The 24,341-nt window shown below is 41.6% G+C and overlaps 2 protein-coding genes across 2 annotated transcripts; both read left to right on the top strand.

The window, feature by feature from the left end:
- Window positions 1-7,026: 7,026 nt before the first annotated feature.
- Window positions 7,027-14,514, top strand: LOC142971999 (uncharacterized). Its single transcript, XM_076112749.1, has 5 exons — window positions 7,027-7,051; window positions 12,543-12,709; window positions 13,262-13,357; window positions 13,454-13,621; window positions 14,347-14,514. The coding sequence occupies exons 1-5, from the start codon at window positions 7,027-7,029 to the stop codon at window positions 14,512-14,514; spliced, it is 624 nt and encodes a 207-aa protein (XP_075968864.1).
- A 5,732-nt stretch (window positions 14,515-20,246) lies between these two features.
- On the top strand, window positions 20,247-23,912 carry LOC142971997 (serine/threonine-protein kinase SBK2). The gene is made up of 6 exons (XM_076112748.1): window positions 20,247-20,333; window positions 20,895-20,972; window positions 21,893-22,037; window positions 22,107-22,309; window positions 22,413-22,574; window positions 23,286-23,912. Exons 1-6 carry the CDS (start codon window positions 20,247-20,249, stop codon window positions 23,910-23,912), a joined length of 1,302 nt encoding a protein of 433 aa, XP_075968863.1.
- Window positions 23,913-24,341: the final 429 nt, after the last annotated feature.

Here is a 24,341-nt window from a genome sequence, read left to right as displayed (position 1 = left end):
CGAATATGAAGGAAGATTTTGTGTCATCAACCGGATCAATAAGATCTCTTTCTTCTTTCATTTCCTCAGCAGATCGAGCTGAAGGCGGAACACACCTACACTGATCTGAGAACCTGCAGCATCACGTCTGACTATGACCGACTGCAGGTATGTGCAAACCTCATGCACATATTTATTAAAATGAGAAATCATGTTATTATTATTCATGCTCAGACATGTTGGAACGTGTTGGAACACGCCAACAATGCCTCCCACAAAATGACGTTCCCCTGCAGATAAACCGCATTCTCAATTACCTTTCCAGTTCAACATATTTCTTTGGGATAGTTGTAAACAGTTTTAAACAGTTTTAAACATGTGGTTAATGTCGTAAATTGAAACAAATACAAAATCACAACTCACGTTTCACACGGGATGCAGAAGGCGGTCTATTGGTTGAAAGTCCCGTTTTGCTTTTGTTTTTGACAATGAATGGAAGTATATGTGTTCCCGTTTGCATGCAGCCGTGCTTACTCCGATGTTACTAACGTAACAGCTGGCGGTCTTGTTCGACCTTCCAAACACAGCCTCCCTCTTTCATTCCTTCAACCACCTTCCTGAAAAGGTCGGCGTTGCGATATGTTGTCATATCCAAAAACCTGACGATAGCCAAAGCTTTTTTTTGAATAATGTTTAACAGTAGGTGTGTTCCTCCTTCCGACCAGAAATGTGGGCTCTTCTTCCGGGCATGCATCTCTGCAAACCGGTTTGTGTATAACTACCGTACAATGCAAACAGGCTGTGTGTCTCAAATTGCGCCCCCCCCCCCCCCCCCATTTAGATGCATTTTCCGAATGCGCTGTATACATGTCCACAAAAATGCTCCTTAAACCGGAATTATGTCGGCATATCCCACGTGCCTTAATCTGAAAATGTTCCATTTGGAAAAAGATCTACTTCGGAACATTCAAAAGGAAAATGATGTTTACATGACCCGTATCAAATTCTTAATATTTTCATATTCTGAATAATAGTTGGATATTCTTGTTCTTGTAAAAATAGTCATTGTGACAAAATGTTTGTCTGTTGTCCAACTTTCCAATTTAAGACTTTGAAATATCCCTACGAAGGCAATACATGCTGTGATTGGTTGGTGGTGTGAATAGTTAATGAGGTTTAAAAAGGAAGGCAGCTGTGTGAGATCAGACATCTTTTCAATGAGAGTGAAGCGTTGATTTCAATTATTTAAAAGTTTAATATAACTTTCTGTGTGTTCCTGTACTCTCTGTGTGTGTATGTGTTTTGTTTTTTATCCCAAAAAGCCTCGAGAGCCTAAAGCGATACCCTCTGATGAAGCTCACAACTACGAGAACCCCATCGCCCTGCAGGCCAGATTCAAACACCAACCGCCGCCAAAGAGCACCTGAAGGAAGCGGTAGAAGTTTTCATTGAAAGGGTCTGAATATGATTGTGAACGCTTCAAACTAGACTTTGTGTCGTGAAATGTCACGTGTATCTATTCTATATTCTTTATCCACCTTGTTTCAAGCATTCTTTGAAGCCATATCATGCTTATTGTTTGTTTCTGGTGACTTTACCATCACATGTGACAAATAATTCTACTGTTGATGTCTCACGCGTACTTTTGCACACACGTCCTTTTATTCATTATGATACGTTTGGAAAATAGTTTACGTGGAAACTGGAATTGAATAAAGTTTTGTGTGAATGAGGCGTAATTAAAGACTTTTTTTGTATCTCCCCTACCTTTCTCTACTGCTAACAAATGATCCTTTTAGCTCATTTGTTATGTTCTCAAGATTTATTTTTGAGACTTTTGTGTCAGATAACAAACTCAAGAGATGCAGCATTGTAGACACGGGTTACACCGACAGTCAAGAGGTTAAAACCATAGAAGGACAGCGAGATGTGCTGATGTTAACATCACCGCCTCATTTACCAAACACGACTTGGGTCAGACTGCTTCAAAGGATCTTCTGTTCTGCCTCATTAACTCCCACTTACGTCTCTTTGATCTGCGAAGTGACACATCATCTTTGGTAATTTACTGGAGCACATGAACAGCTTATGATGTGAAAAAACATTGTCAACCAATCAGCAGAGTTTATATTGATGGGTCACTGAGGTGCCAAATACACGGTTCATCATTACTTTACTCACTTTAATATCATTATTAATGACAAAAGTTGTGAATTTGATGCTGGTTGTCGCAGATAATTGAAAACTGAATTTGCTGTATTTAATAATGTATTCCAAATATAGTTTATTCTTTTATTTCTAACTTTTAAAGGTGTGATGTGTAAAGCCGGCCACATATTCCAAACAAATTCATCCTATGCTCTTCATGAAACTAAACTTACAGTTTCAAGTCTTCTTCAATACAGCATGATGTTCATTTAGTACATTATGGTCCATTTAGAGTCAAACAGACCATAAAGCAGGGGATGATTTAGGGCGGGGCTACACGGTGATTGACAGGTCTCTACCACGACGTTGTCAGGTCTGTGACGGTCCGTGTTTTGTCTTACAACTTTAACCCTTTCACAGTGTGTTTTCACTTCATAAAAGTTAATTGTATCATTTTAGTCGCCTAAATCAGTTCATCCAGTGCTCCACCCTCTCGTGTCACTTCTGGTTAAAAAAAACCAAGATGGCGACGGCCAAAATGCCAAACTCGAGGCTTCAAAACAGCAGCGACTACGCCCACTTCTTACACACCGTCTACAGTCTCATACAGGCGCTGATGGGCACGGACCAAAGGCCTGTATTTAATGAGACATAACGTCAAAACCTCCTCACATTCTGTTGGTGATTGATCATTCGAAAGGATCATTTTCTTGAATGTTTTAAACTGAAATTCTGGCAAGATTTTACACATTGCATGTTTGAACCAAGATTAGTTTGTTGTCTGCTGCAACAGGCGTAACAAACGACTGAGGTGCTTTGCAGCATCCATCGCCGGCAACATGTGGCTCCTGGCGTCTGGGACAGAGACATTTTGGGTATTTTTGACATTCATCACCAGCCGAGTGTTCGAGACCGTGATAAACCCTACGAGAGCAGGGGAAAGAGACAACCGATGAGCCAAATCGGAGACTTTTTGAGCGAGCGTGGTAACAAGGGGGAGTGAAAACATTAACTCCTGTCTTGGTTGGAAAAAAGTAACAGCTGCATAACATAACAGTCTACATATATGATGATCTAAATCTCCTGGAACTTAACCCAGGATGAGATCAGAGTCATGTCGGGGGTCTCAGACTGAACAGCAAACACACATCCTCCAGAAACTCCACAGGAAGCACTGACACGCTTCAGTTGTTCCATGGTGGAGGTCCGTTGTCTGGCTGCCATGCTGAATTCCTGCCTAATGTGAATAACTTGGCAGTGTTTGATGCCTAAAAATAAGCGTCCGTTGTGTCTTTTCATGCCTTTCGTGCCGACTTGCATCGTTTCAGGTTCGGACGGCCTTTTTCTTTCTCTGTTGTTGCCAGTAATACATGTGATAAGAAACACTTTCTGTCAGAGCAAAAAAAGAAAGAAAACCTGTGTCCGTCAGTCATTTGCATGCTGCCCCCCCCCCCCCCCCCCCGCTCCCCCATTCACTGCTGCATTCCTCACATTCCTCCGTTCAACAGAGGTCAGAGAGAGAGAGAGAGAGAGAGAGAGAGAGAGAGAGAGAGAGAGAGAGAGAGAGAGAGAGAGAGAGAGAGAAAATAAGATAAAAAAAATAGAAGATATCCGGAGCGTGGGTGTTTGGGGAAATGATTAGTGGGCTTGTGAAAACCACTATTGAGGACAGGCCCCCCTTAACCCCCCCGAACACACACACACACACACACAGCCTCTCCATTACCCCATACGGGATTGTCTTTGATGACAAAAGGAGGGCGACCGTTATGACGTATGTTTCCATGCATCACTTTCACTGGCACAAAGTTCAGCAGTTCAGCGTTTGATGCAAAACACCATCTGTGGACTGTAACTTACATTTAAAAGGGGGGGGGGGGCACATTACAGGACGCAGCCCTCAGGTAGGTCAAGTATTCTGTATCATGGTGGGTGGAGATTTAACTATCACACACATTTCATCAGAAGCAGGAAATTTTAAGCTTCTTGGAAACGTATTTTTCAACGTCATTCCTCCCGATGCAATTTGAGCCTGCTGACGATGTCGCTTCGACACAAGCCAAACCCCCGATCGGTTAATGAAGTGAGTAACGTAATGATGCCGCAACTTAACTTTTCAGCTGACATTTTCATCCACAGTGACTTCAACTGAGTGAGTAAGTTGTGACTTATTAGTTGAACTTGCTCATAAAAATTTCCATTCACGCAACTAGTTCACAGTGGTGAAAGTGATAGTAGGAAAAGTACCACCAGGATTATGGTTTTAATCAGCATAAGGACCTGATTGAACTGTAAAATATTAACTGTCTACACATTTCTAAGTGTCATAATAAGTTAAGGCAACAAAACCACTTAGTTAGATTTAGGAAAAACATGGTTGGGCTTAAAATAACTATGTAAACTAAGTAAAAATGTACAAATGTACAAATGTAACAAAATTGCGGATCCTAAAGAGGTTAGCGTAGATGCTGCAATAGTATCAATTATGTCAGAAATGGAGAGAATTTCTTCATAGAAAGAAGAGCAAGAACATGACACTGAAGGCTTTTCTGGATGAAAAAGATGTTTTTGCTCATCACCTGCCACATTTGTTGTTTTTTTAAAGTGCCTGTCCTTTTTCAAAAAGTTTCCAATGGCGGCTTATGAGATGTTTCTGTGTCACAAAACATCCAAGTCAGCGAACAGGCTAGGCGACATGTAGGTTATTGGAAAAAAGCTCACCCTGGCTCTAGGGAACATCCTTCTTGTCAGGCTTCAAGCAATGAGTTTAGGCTCAGTTTAGGCAAAGCACGGACCAATCAGCGTCCTGTTAGCAGCTACTGGCAGCTCTGGGCGTGGCTTAGACGTGTGTGTGTGTGTGTGTGTGTGTGTGTGGCAACCAGGCAGCAACCTCTGGTTCAGAAAAGTGAAGCCAATACTGTAGTGCCTTAAACCTGCATTCTCTCTAGTGTCCACCAGGGGGCGACTCCTCTGGTTGTATAGAAGTCTATGAGAAAATAACTCTACTTCTCTCTTGATTTATTACCTCAGTAAACATTGTAAACATGAGTTTATGGTCTCAATCTCTAGTTTCAAGTCTTCTTCAATACAGCATGATGTTCATTTAGTACATTATGGTCCATTTAGAGTCAAACAGACCATAAAGCAGGGGATGCTTTAGGGCGGGGCTACACAGTGATTGACAGGTCGCACTTATAGTCACTGGTTGCAAAAAAACAAAAATTGCGATGGACAAAATGTTGAACTCGAGGCTTTAAAAGGTCCACAAACCAATGGATGACGTCATGACGAATACGTCCAAAGTTTCCAATGACATCTTCTGAGATAGTTTAGTGTAAAAACCATCCGTGCGTCAGCAAACGGGATAAGGGGCGGTTTTAATGGTTTAAGTAAAAATGTAGTTATTTAGTCAACCCTCATTAATAAAAATGTGATGGACAAACGTGTGATTATAACGCAACACAACTCAACAGCAGCTGTACAAATTGGCAGCTGAGAGCAGGAGACAGCGTTACACTCTGCGGAACGGTTGGTGTCGAGAAAACAAAGTTAATCTTCCACCTCTGGAAATAACTTTTATAGCTTTTAAGACGTTTTAATGTAAATCCTGCCTGTAAGACATTTAAAAATAAAAACTGGAGGTAAAACACATGTTTACCCAGGTCATCCCATATCATCTCAACAGTTGTGTCAATGAGTCTGCAAAGCATTTGTGTAAAAGCTGATTTTTTTAGGGAACTTTTACCTTTTGAGATTTCAATATTCACCACATAGGTTCAAAAGTTGACGGAGATATGCCAAAGCTCCATAAATCCTCCAAAATTGAGCTGCAGATCCAGGTGATAATTGTTCACATTGTCATTGATGCATTTTTTGTATAAACATATTGATTATAGCCGCTTTAATCAGGTTTCAAACTAAAACAGGTACATGATTGAAAGAGAGTGAATGATTCAGAGATGACTTTCACTGAGGGGGAACTGACGCAATAACCCTGACGAGTGAAATCTCAACTCAAATCTCAATTTCAGGAAACCTACATTTTCAGAAAACAAGGATTAATAATTAATGACGTTTTCTTGTTTTTCTCTCTTTGGCAAGAATATTGTTGAGCCAGGAATTCATAAAATGTAGAAACGTGTTAAAACGTTAAAATACAGTAATTGTGTCAAAAACTGAAGCAAGTAACGCTGTTAAATCATAAAATTCTCTGTCTTGTTGAGTTTTACTTCCTGTTATCCAGGTTTGGTTAATTAATTGCGTTGCTGGCAGGAAGCCACACTGGGAGCTGCCCAGTACGACCCACAGACGTGTTACTGGTGCAGCAGCTGGGGTTCAAGAGCACATTCGTTGTGGAGGAGGTCTTTGTTTACTTTAGTTTATCATCTTTCCTGCATTTATTATTAATGGACTGTGCTGCCGGGATGTCGTCACTTCATCCACACGCTTGACTTTTCCCTTTTCCCCCCCGTTCAGTTGCATGATTTTCTGTTTGAATTAGCAGAAGAATGTATACAAGAGAAGACAGTTCGGACATGAGATGAGAGGTTTCAATGTGAACAAATTATTTTTATTCTCTTCTTTTCACTTTCTGCCTCGTCAAGTTTTAATTTTATTTAATTTTCTGACATTCTGCTGATGTTTTTATGTGTGAAGAAGAGACACAAGAAGAAAGTGAGGTGATGACATCAGGGAACAGGGGGAGGAGGGGGAGGAGGGGGAGGAAGGGGAGAGAATTACTCAATTTAATATTTTCACATTTTTTATTTTATTAATGATTGACTTCATTCAGAATCAGCTCAACAAACAGACATTTGAAGTTTTTTGGGGGGTTTTTTCAGATGGGGGGGCTAGAGGATGGGGGATGGGGGGGGGGGTAGCTGTCCAGCGTGGGCGTTGATGGCGACGTTGGCTGATGACTCAGGTGATGTGTCATGCTGCTGTGCTATAAAAGGGAACTTTTACATTTCATCCACACACACAATAACACACACACACGTACAGTACACACACTGGACTGGAGAAGGAGGTTTGTTTACTACAGCGGCAGCAGAAAAGATGAAATGTAAGTTTGTTTATGATACTTTTAGAGACTGAATTGAAGTGTGTGTGTGAGTGTGTGTGTGTGTGTGTGTGTGTGTGTGTGTGTGTGTAGAAGTGTGTGTGGGGAGGAGGTGGTCTTACTTTTAGAGTCAGTTTGATGTGAGAGAGTTTGTGAATGAATGAATGAATGAATGAATGAGTGTGTGACCTTTGTGGCTGAAACAGAAGGTTTAGTTTTTAAATGTGATTGAATTTCATTTAGATTTCACAAAGAGTTGGGTGTCAGGTTTTGGCAGTGACTGTGTGAATGTGTGTGTTTGTGTGTTGGGGGGTTTCCCTGAGTGGTTTGAACTTGCATCAGCAGCAGCATCAGACTTAACGTACCAAAACAGTAAAACAGCTTTGTTGTTATTGTAAACGTTAAGGTGATAATCTCAACAGTTTGTTGTTACTTTCTATGGCCAATGCTCACTAATGGCCCACTAATGAAAGTATTTATATTTATATAATTGCAGTATTGTGAACTGGGCTTCTGTGGCGACATTCCCCGAAAATATTGATACTGTGTTACAGTTTTTCTCTGTTGTAAACACACAAAACTAAATGGAACTATGCACACAATTCTGAAAATGTATCAACAAAAATACACTTTCATCATTTTCTTTCAAATAGAAAGTTTAAATCAACCAGGACTGAAATCCAAAGGATTGACACTAAATTATACACAATATTTGTGTATTTGTACACAATATTTGTGATAGTCATTAGGAGCTCATAACAGCACCAGTGAGGAATGATTGTGTGTGTAAACGTGTTTTTTATGAATGAAAAGTTGTAATCACTGACCAGTGGAGGTCTTCTCTCACACTCACAGGTGTTCTCCTGACTTTGAGATTACATAACACTCGTGTGAAGTCAAAGGCAATGTCGATTACCACCTAAATACTAAAACCTGCTGACTCGTAAAACAACAACAAGGGTCATTAAACACTGAGTGTGTGTGTGTAGGTGTGTGCGTCTGAGAGGGGTGACACACATGAGTCAGGTAGGCAGACGATGATGTCATCATGCGCATCACTTACTGTAGTGTAATCTGCACACTCACTGTATGAGGACGGATCATGGACGTATCAGGAGAAAGGGCTCAGTGGTGATGACAGTTTGCTCCAGTGGCCAACTGTGGTACTGCAGTTGTAAAACGTCCTGGATGATGTCACACTGTCTGTGTCAAGCTTGATGATGTGTGAGGAAACAGGGTACTGCAACACACGCACACACACACACACACGCACAGTCAGAGCTCACAGTGTGTGTTTCTTATGTTATTATTGATCACTATATTGTGAAACAGGGTTTTTTTCCTTAATTCTAGGGAGTTGAGGTTTCAGTTCAAGTGAAACTTGAAAATAGATTTTTGGGGCTTTATCCGTTTTTAATAAAGTTGCCACGTTCATGAGTTAGCTGCCACAAAGCTCAACATTCACACACTGAGTTGTCAGAAAATAACACTCAGAAACTAAACAATTAGCTGTGATAGATGTTGTGAAAAGGACAATAGTCCATCTAGTTATTTACTGGGTTATAAAAGTGTCAGTTCTTGGTGAACAGGGACGTCTTCATGACAGTGTGCCCTGCAGCCTCCTGCATTTTATGTGTAATCTGATTTAAAACTGGAGTTATATCCAATTATATATAATCACTTTACTTGCCAACGTGCCAAAACCTGATCCAGATCATCTAATATGAGGATATCACAGACGTCTTCTGTGTTGCTGTTGACGTGTGTAAAAACATCTGGTGTTCTCCCAACCTTCAGCTTGTTTTGCACTCGAAGAGTCACGTTACGTCTTGGAAAGGCAGGAGTAAGTGTAGGTATATTCCGTATGTTTCCACCTGCAACCGCACTGCAAGATGCCACCAAATCCTACAAACTGTCCCTTTGAGGTTACAAGTCGTGAAACCAAAAGATAAAAGACACTAAAAACTCTTTGGAACTGCACAGTTAGGAGATAATTTGCTGTGCGTTCGTCACTACGAGTGACACCTTTCGCACTACACATAATCATTTGATCTAATATTAAAATAGTGATTAGTGCACTTAAAGTTGATCTCAAATAACTTGTAATAATTCTGACATTTCAAAGTTTGTAGAGCTTTCTCAAACCATAGAAATGAGTGTGCCGCACCACGTGGATGTTTGCTCATAAGTCAAACATTGCACTCGTGGTTTGCCAGTTCCTTGAAAGTAAAAAAGCTTTCTTGGTTTTATCGGTTGGTTTTGGAGGAAGTTGGCACTTCCTGCCAGACGCAGCTCACAACCGTTCAGAAGTTCATCAGAAGTTCTTGAGGTTGAGAGGGCCTGGCTGAGGAGATGAGGCGTTCACTGTGTCAGACAGAAGACTGACACCAAGTGGAACGGAAGTGTGTGTGCGTGAGGCGCAGCATGCGTGTGTTAGTGTTCCGTGTGTGCTGACGAAACGATCTGCTAAATGCATCAAAGACGGACTATTCACTCTGCTTCTCAAGCACTTCTGCCATGAGCTGTAATGCTGTCACAGCTGTTTGCTCTGCCAAATACGTGACTGTACACAACACTGCCGGGGGATGTTTTTCTGGTGTGACAGAGGCTTTCTGCTGATGTCTTCTTTAGAAGGAATTTCCAAGAGCCTTATGATGCTGTTCCAGATTTCCTGTTTGCGCTGACAATGACCTGACCTGACCTGTTACCGGACGGGGAGAAATCTGCCGTACCTGATATTTAATGGAGTGTTTTGGCAGGAAGCCGTAAGTGCACTGATTCACTGGCCAGTTGTGGATGCTTGAGACTTGAGTGAGCATCTGTTTGTTGTCATTTAGGCCTTGAATGGGATTATATGTGTTTCAAACATTACTTCACTTTGAAGGCAGGAATCATCTTACTGGTGCAGTTGTTCAGGCAGAAGCAGGAGGAGTGAAAGGTCCCACTTTTAGATGTTTCCTCCAATCAACTGCCTGTTGTGGAAATGCTGTCATACAGCCGAGACTGTGTCATTTTGGGCTGGAAGTCGATGTCTAACTCACAGTGAGACAGATATGGTACAGTATTTGATGTTTTCTCTCTTTAAGAGGCAGGACATTCCCATAATCCAGATCTTGGAATAAGATCCAGACGTGTTTTTTAATTCATGAAAGATAATTCTGCAGCTGTTCTTGTTTCCTGTCTGCAGCTGCATATGAGCCTGACCAGGAATAAACAAGGGAAAAAAACACATGATTGAGATTAAAAACAGCATTTACAGTCACATATTTCTGTTTTTAAAGCAGGATGTTTTATGTTGCTGTTTTATTATGATTAAGTGTGAGGACGCTTCAGTTCACGCTTCTCATTGTTAGTCCGCATTGAATTCACTTTTACGAAAGGATATGCTGCATGTATGTAATGCAACATTACTGTTTGTAATTTTATTTGAAGGCATAAACTCTGAGCTGCAACGGACAGATTGAACACAAATCTGCTGCTGAAGATACATTTAATTATTCAAATATGTACTGAAGTAATGTCTTCTGCCTTGATTGTTTTTAAGACAAATCGGCACGATTGTGACACCTTTTTGAGACTTAAATAACTTATGATAATAACTAAATATATTTATATTGTAAACTATTTAATAAAAAAAACAGCAATTCATGATTAAAAACGATAAAGCATAAAACCACATCAAACAGCAAGAGGAGGAGTTTGAACAGAAACACTGAAGGGTCGAAATGCATGAAAAGCTCCAAAGTTGACTTTGATCTTTTGTACTCGAAACAAAAACGTGTGTTGGACCTCCCTCCCTGTGACCTCTGACCTGCGACCTGAGAGTAACTGAATGACAGTAAAAGTGTTTACAGTGCACCGAGTCAGACACTCATGACAAAGTGGATGTTTTCCCTTTAAAGAGTGCAGCCTGAGGCGTCGGCACGATGACGTCAACGCATAGATTAGTCTGAGTCAGACTGCACCACCAGCTCCCTTCTCCCTTTCCACCAGGAGGCCCAGAGCAGGCAGGGGGGGGGGGGGGGGGCGGCCCACAGCATACCGCAGCATACCTCACATTCCTTCACCCTGATCCAACACTAACAGACAGTTGGCTTCTTTGTTGCCCTGAGTTATAGGATTTCTCAAGTTGCATGAACCTGCGGGTAGATTTACAGACGTGCACTGTCTTGATTGAAGTGTTGCTTCCTTGTATAGAGATCATCGCTGATTAAAACAGCTTAAGAGACCAAGACGAAGCAAACCACAGAGGATTTGGGGGATTATTCACCCTCAGACTGATTGACAGAGATGACAGCTTGATGATTCCTTTCTGTGTATTTATCAAACGTAGGGTGAGGTGTTCATTCCATTCATTCCTGAGAGAGTGAAAGATGATTAAGTGATGAAGCCATGTAGGATTATAACTGGAGTCTGAAGTTCACTTCAGCGTCATTCAGCTCATTGTTTTGGTTTCATGCAACTTCTGCTCCATGAACCTCCTTCAATCAGACAAACGCAGACGGACACAGTTAGCAACGAGCTAACAGGTGAACATAGTTGAGCATTTTGTTCCCCACGAGTTGGTGGAGACCAAAAACGAAGCTAAAAGTAGAGTGAATAATGGACTTTTACTCATCAGGTGGTATGAAACACGACTATATTCACATCCATCCACCCTGGACCTCCTCCGCAGCGTTGAGGAGGTCCATTTTGAGAAGTTTAAACAAGAAACGAATGACTTTTATTTCCGGCTGAGACGCAAGACCTCATTTCCCAGAAATACAAATTTCCAGTCTGCAGAAATCTGTTTCCTCGTCTCACACTCACACTTTCAGCCACTGAATATAACAGTAAATCAGAGTCTGACCTATTTTGGTCACTAAACCTTTGCTCACACTGCAGACCTTTCATCTCTGAACTCATGCTCTTGTGATCGTTTTTAAATAACTGTATAACAGAATATAACAGTGACAATGATGCTGAAATGAAATTATTTAGTTTGTATGAAAATTTGAATATTGGATAAATATCAGCCTGTCTCCTCATGCAGATCAAAGTGCCTTTGCAACTGTGAAACAAGCTGCAGGGGCACTTGTGAAGAGTCAATGTTATGTCCACATAAAGTTCTTGTTATTGTGACTAACAGGCTCAGATTCTTATTGTAAGTGTCTGAGAGAATTATGGAAAGAAACCTGAAGAGAAATAAAAGACTTTTCTTTACTTTTTTCTTAATCCGGTCTTTTCTTAAGTCCCGCTCAAAGAGAAGTCTCGTTCTGAATATCTGAGGAAATATCTTCTCCACTACATACACAATAATGTTAATACACAATAATTAACATTCTTTTTTCTTTAAATCTCTTCTTGTCTTTAGTGATTCATGACTCCACCCCTTGTCTCCTCCACCTGCTGCTATTGGCTGAGCTGTTTGTCCATTCATCACCTCGTCCCGTCCACAGTTCTCCACACTGTGGGATGTTTAAATCAATGATCCATCAGGTGGACACCTTGAGCAACATATTCAAAACACTCCATGACTTGGTAAGTCTCTTTACTGTGTACTGCCTGGATGAGCTTTAATTAATGATATTTAAGTCTGTTTTTGTTGTTGTTGTTGTTGTTGTTTTTTACCTCTGATGCGGTTTATACGTCTTCAAGTTTCCCATCAGAGATAAAAAAAAAAAAAGTAATTTATTTTTATTTCACTTTAACTTTTATTTTGTCAGAAAAAACGAACATTTTAATAATTGATGTATCATGATTTAGTATAGAAAATAAATATACTAACTTGAACAGTCAACCAAACAGATTAGTTGGTTGATAGAAAATACACGTAAACAGACAGAAATCTTAACGTTTTGTGATAAATACATGTTTTTATTCATGTTTTTGTACGTATATTTTATTAGAAATGATTATTCCTCCGTTCAAACACAAATAAAGATCCATATAAGACTGACAATGTTATGTAAATGACTGATTTAAGGTTTCTCACATTTTTTTTCTCCTTAAGTGTTTAACATTGCAGCTGTTCTGTTGTCAAATGTTCTGTTTTTTTAAAGCCACCTTCATTTCTCATCATGTTCCCAACAGCCAGATGGTGAACGCGTGAACTTTGAGGATGTGGAGTATCGGCTGGGCGGTCTTCCTCACATACAACACACTGCGGCCGATTTCAACTCATTGAAGGTAAAGTTTCTGGAATCAAGGCCTTCAATTATGTCAGGAGAGAACTTAAACAGCAGATTTATATTTCCTCTCTCTGTGTATTTAATGTGTCCACAGTTGAACGAGTCACTCCCCCAGCTCTTCCTGTACACGCGGTCCTTCGGGCTGCATGTTGATTGGTTGAAAGCAGCCAAAGAAAACGTCAGTTTGTCCTCCCAGTCAGCTGAGGGCGCCAGCTCTCACCTCCTGCAGCTGTCCAGCCTCTTGAACGCATCTCTTCACCAGGTGAGAGGACCAGCATGGTTTGATTCATTTACGGGGATTATATGGACGACAATTCACCCCAAAAGAGAAAGCAAAAATTTAAAGAGGAATGGTAAAAAAAAAGTACTTTTTACTTGAGTTTAAATTATGATTAGGGATAAAAAAAAAAGTGAGATTATAAAATGTGAAAAACAAATGTCAGTGAACAAAAAGTCAAATTCGTCAATTGAATAAAATGCCTGAAATTGCTTCATCAGACAGAAAGGGAAAACACAGAACAAGACACATGGAATGAATTAAATTGAATTGCTAATAAGCTAATTATTAACAATAAGATATGAAATGAAAAAAGTAAAAATCATTACACCTACAGAACACTACTTAATAATGAGAACGCTGAAATATTAATGTAGACTCTTGAAAATAAGACCAGAAATTTCATATTAATGTTTTCATGAAAATTGGCTCATTAATAACATCACATCTGGAGTGGCTCAGCATCAGTTCAATTCACAGTGAAAAAGAATAAAGTAGGAGAGTAATGAGAAAACAAAGATACAAATAGAACAAAAACATATATATACATATATATATATATATATATATAATAACTCCTGTTGTCTGCGGGTGGATTTCTCATTAAACTTAACCGGTGCACATTGTGCAGTTGAAGGGAAAATGAAACGGATTTGATTTGACTTCCAAGCTGCTTCTTAATAAACTGTAATAATTCTTTCCGACTTTAGATCGGTGAAGAGGTTCCTCAGTCTCCGTCTCCCTCCCTCCCTGTCGTCTCCACAGCCTTCGACGTCCTCCAGTTCTCCGTTGAGATCTCTGAACAGTTACAAGTCTTTTGTAAGTGGTCAAAAAGAGTGTTGGTGCTTCTGAGACCTTCCCGCTGCCCTCGACGTTAAGCCTCCGCCTTCAGCGAACAAGCAACTGCCAATGTCTTCCCATAAAACCACTGTTGACTTATATGCTAGATGTTTGCTTATATGAGGAATTTGGTTGGTCCACCACTTTGGTCCAGACTGAAATATCTTGACAACTATTGGATGTATTGCCATGCAGTTTGGTACAGATATTCATGGTCCCCAGTGGCTGCACACAGGTCAAAGTGTTCTCCTATTCGGAGAAATATTTCAATGTCTTCTGGATGGATTGGCATAAAATTTGGCGCAAACATTTAAGGTCCCCAGAAGAAGAATCCTACTGACTTTGGTTGATTACCTGATTTTTCCTTTAGTGCTACAATGAGTTTGACACGTGTTGTTTCCAGTTAAATATTTCAACAACTGTTGGGTGGATTGCCCTGACATCTGGTACAGACATTCATGTCCCCCACAGGATGATTTGAAACCACTTTGGTGATCCTCTGACTTTACATCTGGCGTCACCATCAGGTCAAAATTGAAATTAGTCCGATACTTTGGTTTGTGACCAAATATCTGCAGAGCTAATGACTTTCCCATCAGTAATACGTTTATCTTTTTGTGCAACTTAGCAAATGCTAGCATGCTAACATGCTGAACTAAGACGGTGAACATGGTGAACACCATACCTGCTTAGCATCAGTGTGTTTGCGTTGTCATGACTGGCATATTATTTGTCATGATAATAGCCAGATGTTGATGTTCTAGATGCGTCAATTCAGCAGGAAAGCAGACGGTTCATCACATGTTCTTAAGAAATGTCTCATGTGACTTGTAGCTTTTTGAAAATGTGCAGTCCTGATGCACTGTGCAGAGGAAGCCCCACCTGTGACCTTTACTCCCTGTGAGACTGTTTACATTCACAGTGCCTGCTAAGTGTTGACTCAATCAGCTAAACGACGAGAAAATGTCTTAAAACTATTAATATTTTTTCTACTATTTAGTATTTATGAGCTTTTTATATATTATAGTGTGAGATGCAGGCATCTCAATTTTTTTTCTATTGGTTTTCTATTAAGTAATATTTAATAATAATAATAATAATAAAGTATTGTCATGCTGGAGTGCCTTTTTACAGTATTATTTATACATGTTGTTTTTGTATGTTTGACATGAAGTCTTAAATAAAGTTTTACACTTGAAACAGAGATCTGCTCCATGTTGATGCACTCTACTTCCTAACAGAATCTCACTTTACACAACACTGCATCAGTGATCTTACGCAAAACATGACAAACTGTGGAAGAAATAATCGGTTGAACTGAACCTCAGTTCACATTGTTAACTGTTAACAATTAAGCAAATTAATTAGCATAGGTATAGCTGTAAACGTTGTATGAGAACAGCCTGATGATTTAGCCTGCAGTCTCTCTCTCTCTCTTGTGTATCCGAGTGAAGGTGTGTGTGTGTGTGTGTGTGTGTGTGTGTGTGTGTTTGTTTGATTGCAGGAGTGGACACAGGTGTGCAGGTGTCAGGCCACAGGCTGCCTCTCATCATAATCAGCCCTGCCATAAAACACCTGATCACCACATCACCAGATCGTAGATTTCCTCAAGCAGTCAGTCTTGTTTCTGGCCTATTAGAGTCTTCTACTGATCCGTCAGTATTTTGACTGTTTTTGTCTGAAACCTGTTTCCTTGTGCCTGACGTAACGTCGGCCTTCGTCTCTGGCTCAACTCTCTCCAGAACCCCCCTTCAGCCCGGCTCACACTACCAACCTTTTAACTTGCCCTCTGCCTCCCGTCTCGGTGTCTGCCCTTAGGTTCAACAGTAGGCTAGTCTCATGTCATGGAGCGTAGATATTATCTGTTAACAAACATATCTTATGTGGTCGATAGTAATAATAATTAAGGTCGATAAGCACTTACGTAACGAGCCCAAAGCGACGCGTGTGTTGCTGCACTTTCGCACGAAAAATGAGGAGTAACTTATCAGACGAACCGTTGTATGAGCATGCATTGATAGCTTACAGATTTCACAAAAAAGCGTTGCTGATGTAGCGCTCTGAAACATATTATTTACAAACATCTAATTTCAAATTCATATTGTTAAAAATATTACTTATGTCTTCTGAGGAAAATTGTTGTACTGACCCTTTAGAAGAGAGCACTGTCGCTTTAAGAGAGTGAGTTACGGAGACTGGAGGCTTAAGGCCTTGTGCTTGTGCTGAACTGTGGGTCAATAAAAGTTGCAAAAACGAAGACGGACATGTTTTTTTGGCGGTTCATGATGAGGGTGCAGCACTGACACTTTCTGCCTCAAACGTTACAGTATCACTCAAACACCACATCTGCAGCCACTGCAATGCGAACGCCCATAGAGCACCGAGGTTAAAAAGAGCCACACGGGGCTGAGTGACACACGTGGGAATGCGCATGCTGCTGCTGTTCAGCCTGCGACCTGAAGCGACACACAGTGACTTACGTAATGTCAGCGTCTTGACACGTGGCCACAGACGGATGATCTTACACACAGACAGACTTTTGCCGTAACGCCGGCCCTCCAGGGAAAACTCTGAGTGATCCTGCAGTTGTACGCACTGCTGTCACCGGCAGCAGCTGAGATCTTGATCCACAGCCCACAGGGGGTCCGGGTGTTAGAGGGACATATTCTTTGACTAGAAATAGAAGGGGAGGGAGAAATAAAGACGGTGTTTTGTACCCAGAGAGAAAGAGGGTGATAGGTGATCCTTTTGTTGACCGACAGATCAACAGCTTGTATTGACTGAAGTCAGCTGATGTTGAAATAGAGTGTAGGAGGAAGTCCGGGTCGAAGGATGGGTTCCCATCTTTTTTTCAAACCAACTGCCAACTTTGGTTTCTTTAAACCGACAGTTCCTTAATCTTAACCAAGTTCATTGTAACCATGACGACAAAACTCTCCAAACGAGTGAGCTCATTTTAATCCAAACCAAGATCAAACACAACTCAGTCGCTAGAATAAAATGTCTGCATTGCGTTGAATCTCAACGTTTTACAACAAAAATATGTTTCATATCAATATTTCTACTAACGTGTATATGAATGTTCTCGTGTTTCAATCGCTTATGGTGCTTTTGTTATTTTGAAGCTGCACTTTGTTATGTTACCTTTGGTTTCTCACAGTCTGCTTTTATTTTGACCCATCCATCTACCCCGACCTCCTCACTATGCAGACTTTGATTCAAACATAATTGCGAAATACAAACGTAATCCCAAGAAAATGTGTACATGTAATAATTTAAATGGGTGAGTTATATAAAACAAATGTGGCTCCCGTACAGTTATGAACCGGGACATTATTTGAAGAGACCAAAACCGTTTTTGGTACGTTTATTTCTGCTGTAACGTCGTGTATTTTGAGGGTTTATGGGGATTGACTCACTTTTGAAGCCTTACATACATGTGATACATACATCACAGTTCATGCAAACACACTTTTTTATGCATTTACACTTGACGAAAGCACTGACACCGGACTTCACACAGATGCAATCATGCATATGAACACGCTCAGTGACTATAAGCTTCCTCTGCAGAGCACACACAGAGGTAGAGTAAGGAAGGGAGGGAGGGAGGAAGGAAGGCAAGAAGAAAATGCTCAAATGAGGGATGGTAGGAAAGTAGGACGAGCCCACACACAAGCGGGACACTCTCTAGGATCCGGGGGGAGGAGTGGAGGTGAGGACAGACATGAAATTCTCCGAGCTCGTCGGTCAGTGTGGAGAGTTTCTCCTCTGACTGCAAACCACAGCTGAACTCTCTCTGCAGCAGACCGAGACACACCGGGGTGTTTGTTGTACAGAAGGTGGAAAGAAGTGCAGCAGATGTGGAGGATCTCCTGACAGGTGCACCTGCTAAATGAAGAGAATTTATGTTGGACATATTTCTAACTGAAGATCAACGGCGCTGAACTGAACCACAGCTGCAGAATGACAGTAAGTCAAAGCTGCTGCCGAGCTTCTCTCACTGCAAGCTTTCATCGGTTTAAGGGTCAGTTCACTCAATGTGTAAGAAAACAAACACACTTTCTCATTTACCTCTTGTATATTTATATCTTCTTTATTGATTGTAATTTTAAAATGAACACATTTTATAGAGATCATCATGAATGTCTGATGCAGTAGGGTTTTACAGGAAGTGCATTGTGAACATTTCATATTTTTGTGTTTATTTCGTCTCTACAATTATCTCTAATTATCATCGGAGGGCTTTTGTTGCCTTATCATATCATAATTTAATAGAAGATAAATGTTGTAACACTTTTAAGACACATTTTGGACCAATGAGAATGATTTTAGGGTGCAATGTAAACCTTTTTAATACTGTTGGCAGCTTTTGTCTCGAAAAATGACTTTCTTTATTGTGATCTGCTTCAACACAGTTGATTAAATAAGTCCTCAAAAGAATAAACATCAAGATGTTTTGCTATTTTGAGGGTGTCTGGTGTCTCATTTAACCCACTGATACTGTGAACATATTTAGACTGGAGGTTTTACATACAATCATCTACATCAGCTAATTCTTGTATTGCCTTAAATGGTTGATTTTAATTGTCAGACATTGCGTTCACATTATTCACATACATGCTGTTTAATAATCCTGAAACCTGTTGAAAAGGAATAGTCGTGAATAGTAGAATGTATATTTTTAAAAGCACGAGGAGTGAAAGGAGATCCAGAAGCTCAAGTATTTGTATAATATTGGTATGTTGGTGTCAATTACATGTTTCAGCTCTAACTATGCTGATGATCCTGTCCTTCATCACTCTGGTGTTTGTGGTCCACAGAGACCATTCTCAAGTAGAAGAGGACATTTATCTCTAACACACGCAGTCATTCCAGGCTTGTGTGTGTGTGTGCGTGTGTGTGTGTGTTACGTAACGCAGCGTCCCACAGTGAAGCTGTCATAGTAGCTCTGTGAGAGATCAGACCGGCATCACCTTCTTTGACACTCGTCTAAACCCGAGCAGCTCAGCTATGCTCAGTGTGTGGCTGTTTTATTTTATTCACAGAATCCGCACAATCTGGATTTTTCTAAATCTGCACAAGCGCGGAAAAAAGAAAACATGTGTTTCTAAATTTGGTTGATTTGAGTTTTTGAAGGATTAAGTGAAAAATGTAATAATTCATGTACTAAATAAACAACAAATGCAAGTTTTATTAACATATTCATGATGCTGCCTTCTCTCAGACAGACCTGAATAGTTCAGTAATTAGAGCACAGCAACATCTGAGAGGGTCTGAGTTAAGCTTCCTCTGAGACCCCCCGCCCTATAAATCTATTCCATATGGATTAGACATCGACCATATGGCAAAGCTCTGCTGTATGTGCTGCACTGTCACAGCAACATATTTGTGTTCGTTATCGATCAAACATGAGTCATTTGAAGGATTTGTTTGTATTGGATCTGCAGATTAAGTAAATATCTGGCAGCTAATTGATTTTAGAAATCCTTGTTGATTCAATTTAAACTGTTCTTACATTTATGAATCATACCTCGCACCAACAACTCTTCCTGTATTTTACATCTTAAATCTCACAAATGTTCCATTTCTTGCCAAAACAATCTGCACAGTTGATCGTAAAACGTGTCTGAAATGTTGCGAGTGTTTGTGTTCGCGAAGTATGAACGAAGGCTCAGCGGAGGGTTGTGGGGGGGGGGGGGGGGGTTCACAGTGTTCGACAGCTCTGACCTCTCCTCTAATGAGCGGTAATGAGCTGCCCGACGTCTGGATGGGCGGTGACACCAAATCCCAGCCTGGGCCCAAGGGTGCCAGCTGTGGTGGAGACAGCGACGTCCCAGCAGAACAACACAAAGATGTGTGTGTGTGTGTGTGTGTGTGTGTGTGTGTGTGTGTGTGTGTGTGTGTGTGTGTGTGTGTGTGTGTGTGTGTGTGTGTGTGTGTGTGTGTGTGTGTGTGTGTGTGTGTGTGTGTGTGTGTGTGTGTGTGTGTGTGTGTGTGTGTGTGTGTGTGTGTGTGTGTGTGTGTGTGTGTGTGTGTAAGGATTTCGGGAGGCTATTAACAGACATGTTTATACCCGTGGATCAGTGTGGCCAGCATCGCCATGACGACAATCATCACTGCAACGGTTGCGCTGCATTCCAAACAGCTGCAACAGAAAGCCGCTCTCAGCCGACGCATTTCAACCTCTGACGATGTTAATCGATGTTAAATGTAGAAACATCACATTTGTGTGTCGAAAGGGATTTTTTTTTTTTCATGGTAGGATTTTGACTTGTCGTACCAGGAAATGCACAGATGTGAAAAATCTAAATAATGATGGCTGCCTCCCATTCAGTGAATAAAGCAGCCTGGTCTCACAAATCCTTTTGTGCATTATCGCGACTCGTTTTTGTCTTTTCGTGCATTAAACTCTCAGAACAAGTGCTCCAGAAGTCAGTTGACGTATAAGGAGCGAGAAAGACAGTGTAAGGAGGAGGACGGGGTGGATCCGTGGGTCAAACAGTTTATTTACATTGACTACTTAACTTATGTGTATTAATTGAGGAGAAAAACATAATTTCAACCCAAAACCACTATCTTTTTCTTAACCTAACCAAGTAGTTTTGTTTGAATTCACATGCATTCAAAACTGTGATTTTGCTTAAATTACTGAATTTATTGTGAAAAATAACTTTATTTTAACCCAAACCAGGATCTTCTCCTAAATCTAACAAAGTAGTTTTGTTTAAATTCACAACAAACTGTGATTGTGCGTCCATATGTGACGGGTTATGCTGACCAGCCGACCGAACTTTCATTTTCATTTCCATATATGCAAACATCCTTATTTCAACCAAAACCATGATCTTTTTCTAAACCTAACCAAGTAGTTGTGCGTCTGCATGTGACACGTTGGGAATGAGAACAACGTTAAATGACACGCGAAGAAGCTTAAATATGACATGCTAAATGTCACTGTAAAATTGGCGCGCTACTTCTACGCCTTCCTATGATATCATGTCGGATAAAGTGCCGGGGTCCTGGTTTTGTGAACGCTGGCTCCATAACGTGCCTGATGATGCAATTTACTTGTGGCGGTGTGGCCAAAAGCTGAAGGGGAAAGAAAAGACAAGAGGTCAGTTGTAAATGATATAGTGTCTATAGTTCGAGAGGTTCACAGATGCATCAGAATCTTTTCATGTACGTTTTTATTGTAGCAGAAACAGAATGTACTTGTAGCTAGAGCACCACTCACAGGTCTTTATAATAATCAAGAATAATCCTGTGATGAGTAAACCTCATCTGAAATCACCTCCATGTCAACTAACAACAGTCTGTCCTTTGATAGTAATCTAACTCCTGCTCCAAACACATTTAATGTTGTCTATTTTGTCCTGTGTGTGTGTGTGTGTGTGTGTGTGTGTGTGTGCTCAGGCTGCCATGAAGCTCCTGGATGAGATGTGCCACCTGACGGCTCAGTCTCTGACAGCGATGGACACATCGGAGCACTTCCAGGTCCTAAAGCTGCTGGGTGAAGGCTCGTATGGCAAAGTCATGCTGGCTGTACACAGGAAGAGAGGTGAGGGGGAGAAACTATTGTTCAATAAATAAAAGACCTCCATCAGTATCTGACCCGCGTGTCCTCCAGGTACTCCGATGGCTCTGAAGTTCTTCCCTCGTGAGTCCACGTCTCTCTTCTCCTTCCTGAGGGAGTACAACCTCTCTCTCTCGTTCTGCACTCACCCGTCGCTGACCAGAGCGCTGGGAATCGCCTACTCCACGCCTTCACACTACGTCTTCGCTCAGCAAGCAAGCCTCTTTGGCGACCTTTACGACGTCATCTTGCCCGAGGTGTGGGCTTTATTTTCATGCTGTGTTCAGATGCAGGATTTCAGTAGGCCTCTGGCTCACCCCCCCCCCCCCCCCCCCCCCCCCCCCCCCCTCTACTCCCCAGGTCGGTATGGAGGAGGACTCTTGTCAGCGGGTGGTGTCCCAGCTCTGTGGCGCTCTGTCCCACCTGCACTCTCTTGGCTTCGTCCACAGAGACCTCAAACCAGAGAACGTCTTCCTGTGCGACTCCGCCTGCCGCTGGGTCAAACTGGGAGACTTTGGCATGGTCAGTACAAACCACACCGTACCGCTAAAATGTTGAATGATTTGGTCATGCCGAACATCCTCAGGGTTGCCTTTCTAAAGCTATTTTTGTTTAATTTGGCAGAATAAGGGGAATGTCGTGGGTTTCTTTGGCGCCCACAAATCCATTGTTGTCAATGTAGACGTGCGTAAGGTGTAACACAATAACATAAATGAATGGAGGAGAAGTTAATGATTTAATCTTACCAATCACAATCATCAGTTCAGGACTACCCGGAGCTTTACTATCAGTCCCGAGGAATATTTGACTTGCTTCACCCTTTACCTTCTGAACGGTCAGCCAACTGTGAGGGATTTATGGTGCTGGAAATCCATTTATCTTTGTTAAGCTTAGTCAGTGAGGCTTACCGCTAAATTACTGCCTCATCATCATCATCATCGTATTTCCAACGAGCAGGTTTTGGCACGTTGGATAAATTGATGAAAGAAGCCTTTTTTGTGTTTTCAGACGCTACATGTGGCCCCTAAGGCCAGAATAACAAAGACATGCAGTGACTTTGCTCAAATCGTTGAAATAAAGCAGGGGAGGACTGAGCAAAGACAGTCCGGGGTTTAAAGAATATCCATCAGGAGCTTCTAACCTCTTTTTGTATCACATTAATTTGACTGGTGATTAAAACTAAAATACAATCTGTCGCAGAAAAGAGACAAATTGATGAGTATTCTCCACCAGGTGAAGGCCGTGGGCACCAGGGTGCCGGAGGTCTGGTACAGCTCTCCTTACTGCACCCCCGAGTCCGAGATCGCTCGCGGTAACGAGGACAGCTGGAGCAGCGAGGGCGATGGAAAGTGTGCCGTCAAGGAGGATGAACAGGGGAAGAAGAAGGCGAGTGTTTGGGTGTCTGTGGAGCCCAGCACGGACAGCTGGGCGCTGGGGATCCTGACCTACGCCATGCTCACCGGCAGTCACCCCTGGGCCGAAACCGCCAGCGACTGCCGGTCATACCTGAAGTACCAGGAGTGGTCCGACAGAGCGGAAGGCCTCGATGATGACGAACTGGACGTGTGGGCGGAGCCGCAGGGCGAGGGCGGTTTAATCAGTGCAGGACTTGTGAAAAAGGACGGGCCTCCCGTGGCGCCCCAGTTCGCGAGTTTCACCCCGCTGGCCTGCAGCTTCTTCCGGACGCTCCTCGACCCGATGCCCCGGCTCCGCGGGCGACCCGAGGTTGCGCTGAATTACCTCGGGGGGGAGTGGGTGATGGAGAAGGAGAGGGCGAGGCTGGAGGAGGAGAGGAAGAAGAGCAGAGGGAAAGGGGCAATCAGGAACATGAAAGAGAAGGAGGGGAGAGGAGAGAGATAAGGAGTCAAAATAATGAGAACATGAAAGCAACTCGTCACTTTTTACATGACAACACGTGTTTTGTAAAGAATATGTGATGTTTAGCTTATTAAACCTGATTAATATTGTTTTTAGTTCAGAGTTTAGCAACATATTCTGTTGTGCCTTTAAAAGCCATTATGGTCATAAGATCTTCTGGTTCAAGTGTCTCAAAGTTGAGAATTTGCTGCTGTTTTTAGGGGTTTTCGTGACTGTAAATTTTGACAAATATTTGTAGATATATCCCTAATATTTCAACGTTAATACAAACTAGACCACTATATATCACGGTGTGAAAAGAAGCTGCTCTTCAAATGGTTTGAGAGCAACTGTGTTTATTCGTGCTGTAATAAAAATTAATAGCTGTAACGCTATCATGTCCTTGTAAAAGATACCACCTTTAGTGCTCTG

The sequence above is a fragment of the Anarhichas minor genome, unplaced genomic scaffold, assembly GCF_050575085.1.
Source record: "Anarhichas minor isolate MPS153535 unplaced genomic scaffold, ASM5057508v1 ptg000051l, whole genome shotgun sequence".
NCBI lineage: Eukaryota > Metazoa > Chordata > Actinopteri > Perciformes > Anarhichadidae > Anarhichas > Anarhichas minor.
The sequence above is the reverse complement of the archived record's forward strand: the minus strand, read 5'-3'. Positions and strand labels throughout refer to the sequence as shown.

Coding starts and splice junctions, on each gene's coding strand:
- LOC142971999 (XM_076112749.1), top strand. CDS start 7,027: ATGGCGACGTTGGCTGATGACTCAG. Junction 7,052..12,542: donor GACGTTGGCTGATGACTCAG/GTGATGTGTCAT, acceptor TCTTGTCTTTAG/TGATTCATGACTCCACCCCT. Junction 13,622..14,346: donor TGAACGCATCTCTTCACCAG/GTGAGAGGACCA, acceptor TTCCGACTTTAG/ATCGGTGAAGAGGTTCCTCA.
- LOC142971997 (XM_076112748.1), top strand. CDS start 20,247: ATGGGCGGTGACACCAAATCCCAGCCTGGGCCCAAGGGTGCCAGCTGT. Junction 22,038..22,106: donor GGCTGTACACAGGAAGAGAG/GTGAGGGGGAGA, acceptor CGTGTCCTCCAG/GTACTCCGATGGCTCTGAAG. Junction 22,310..22,412: donor ACGACGTCATCTTGCCCGAG/GTGTGGGCTTTA, acceptor TCTACTCCCCAG/GTCGGTATGGAGGAGGACTC.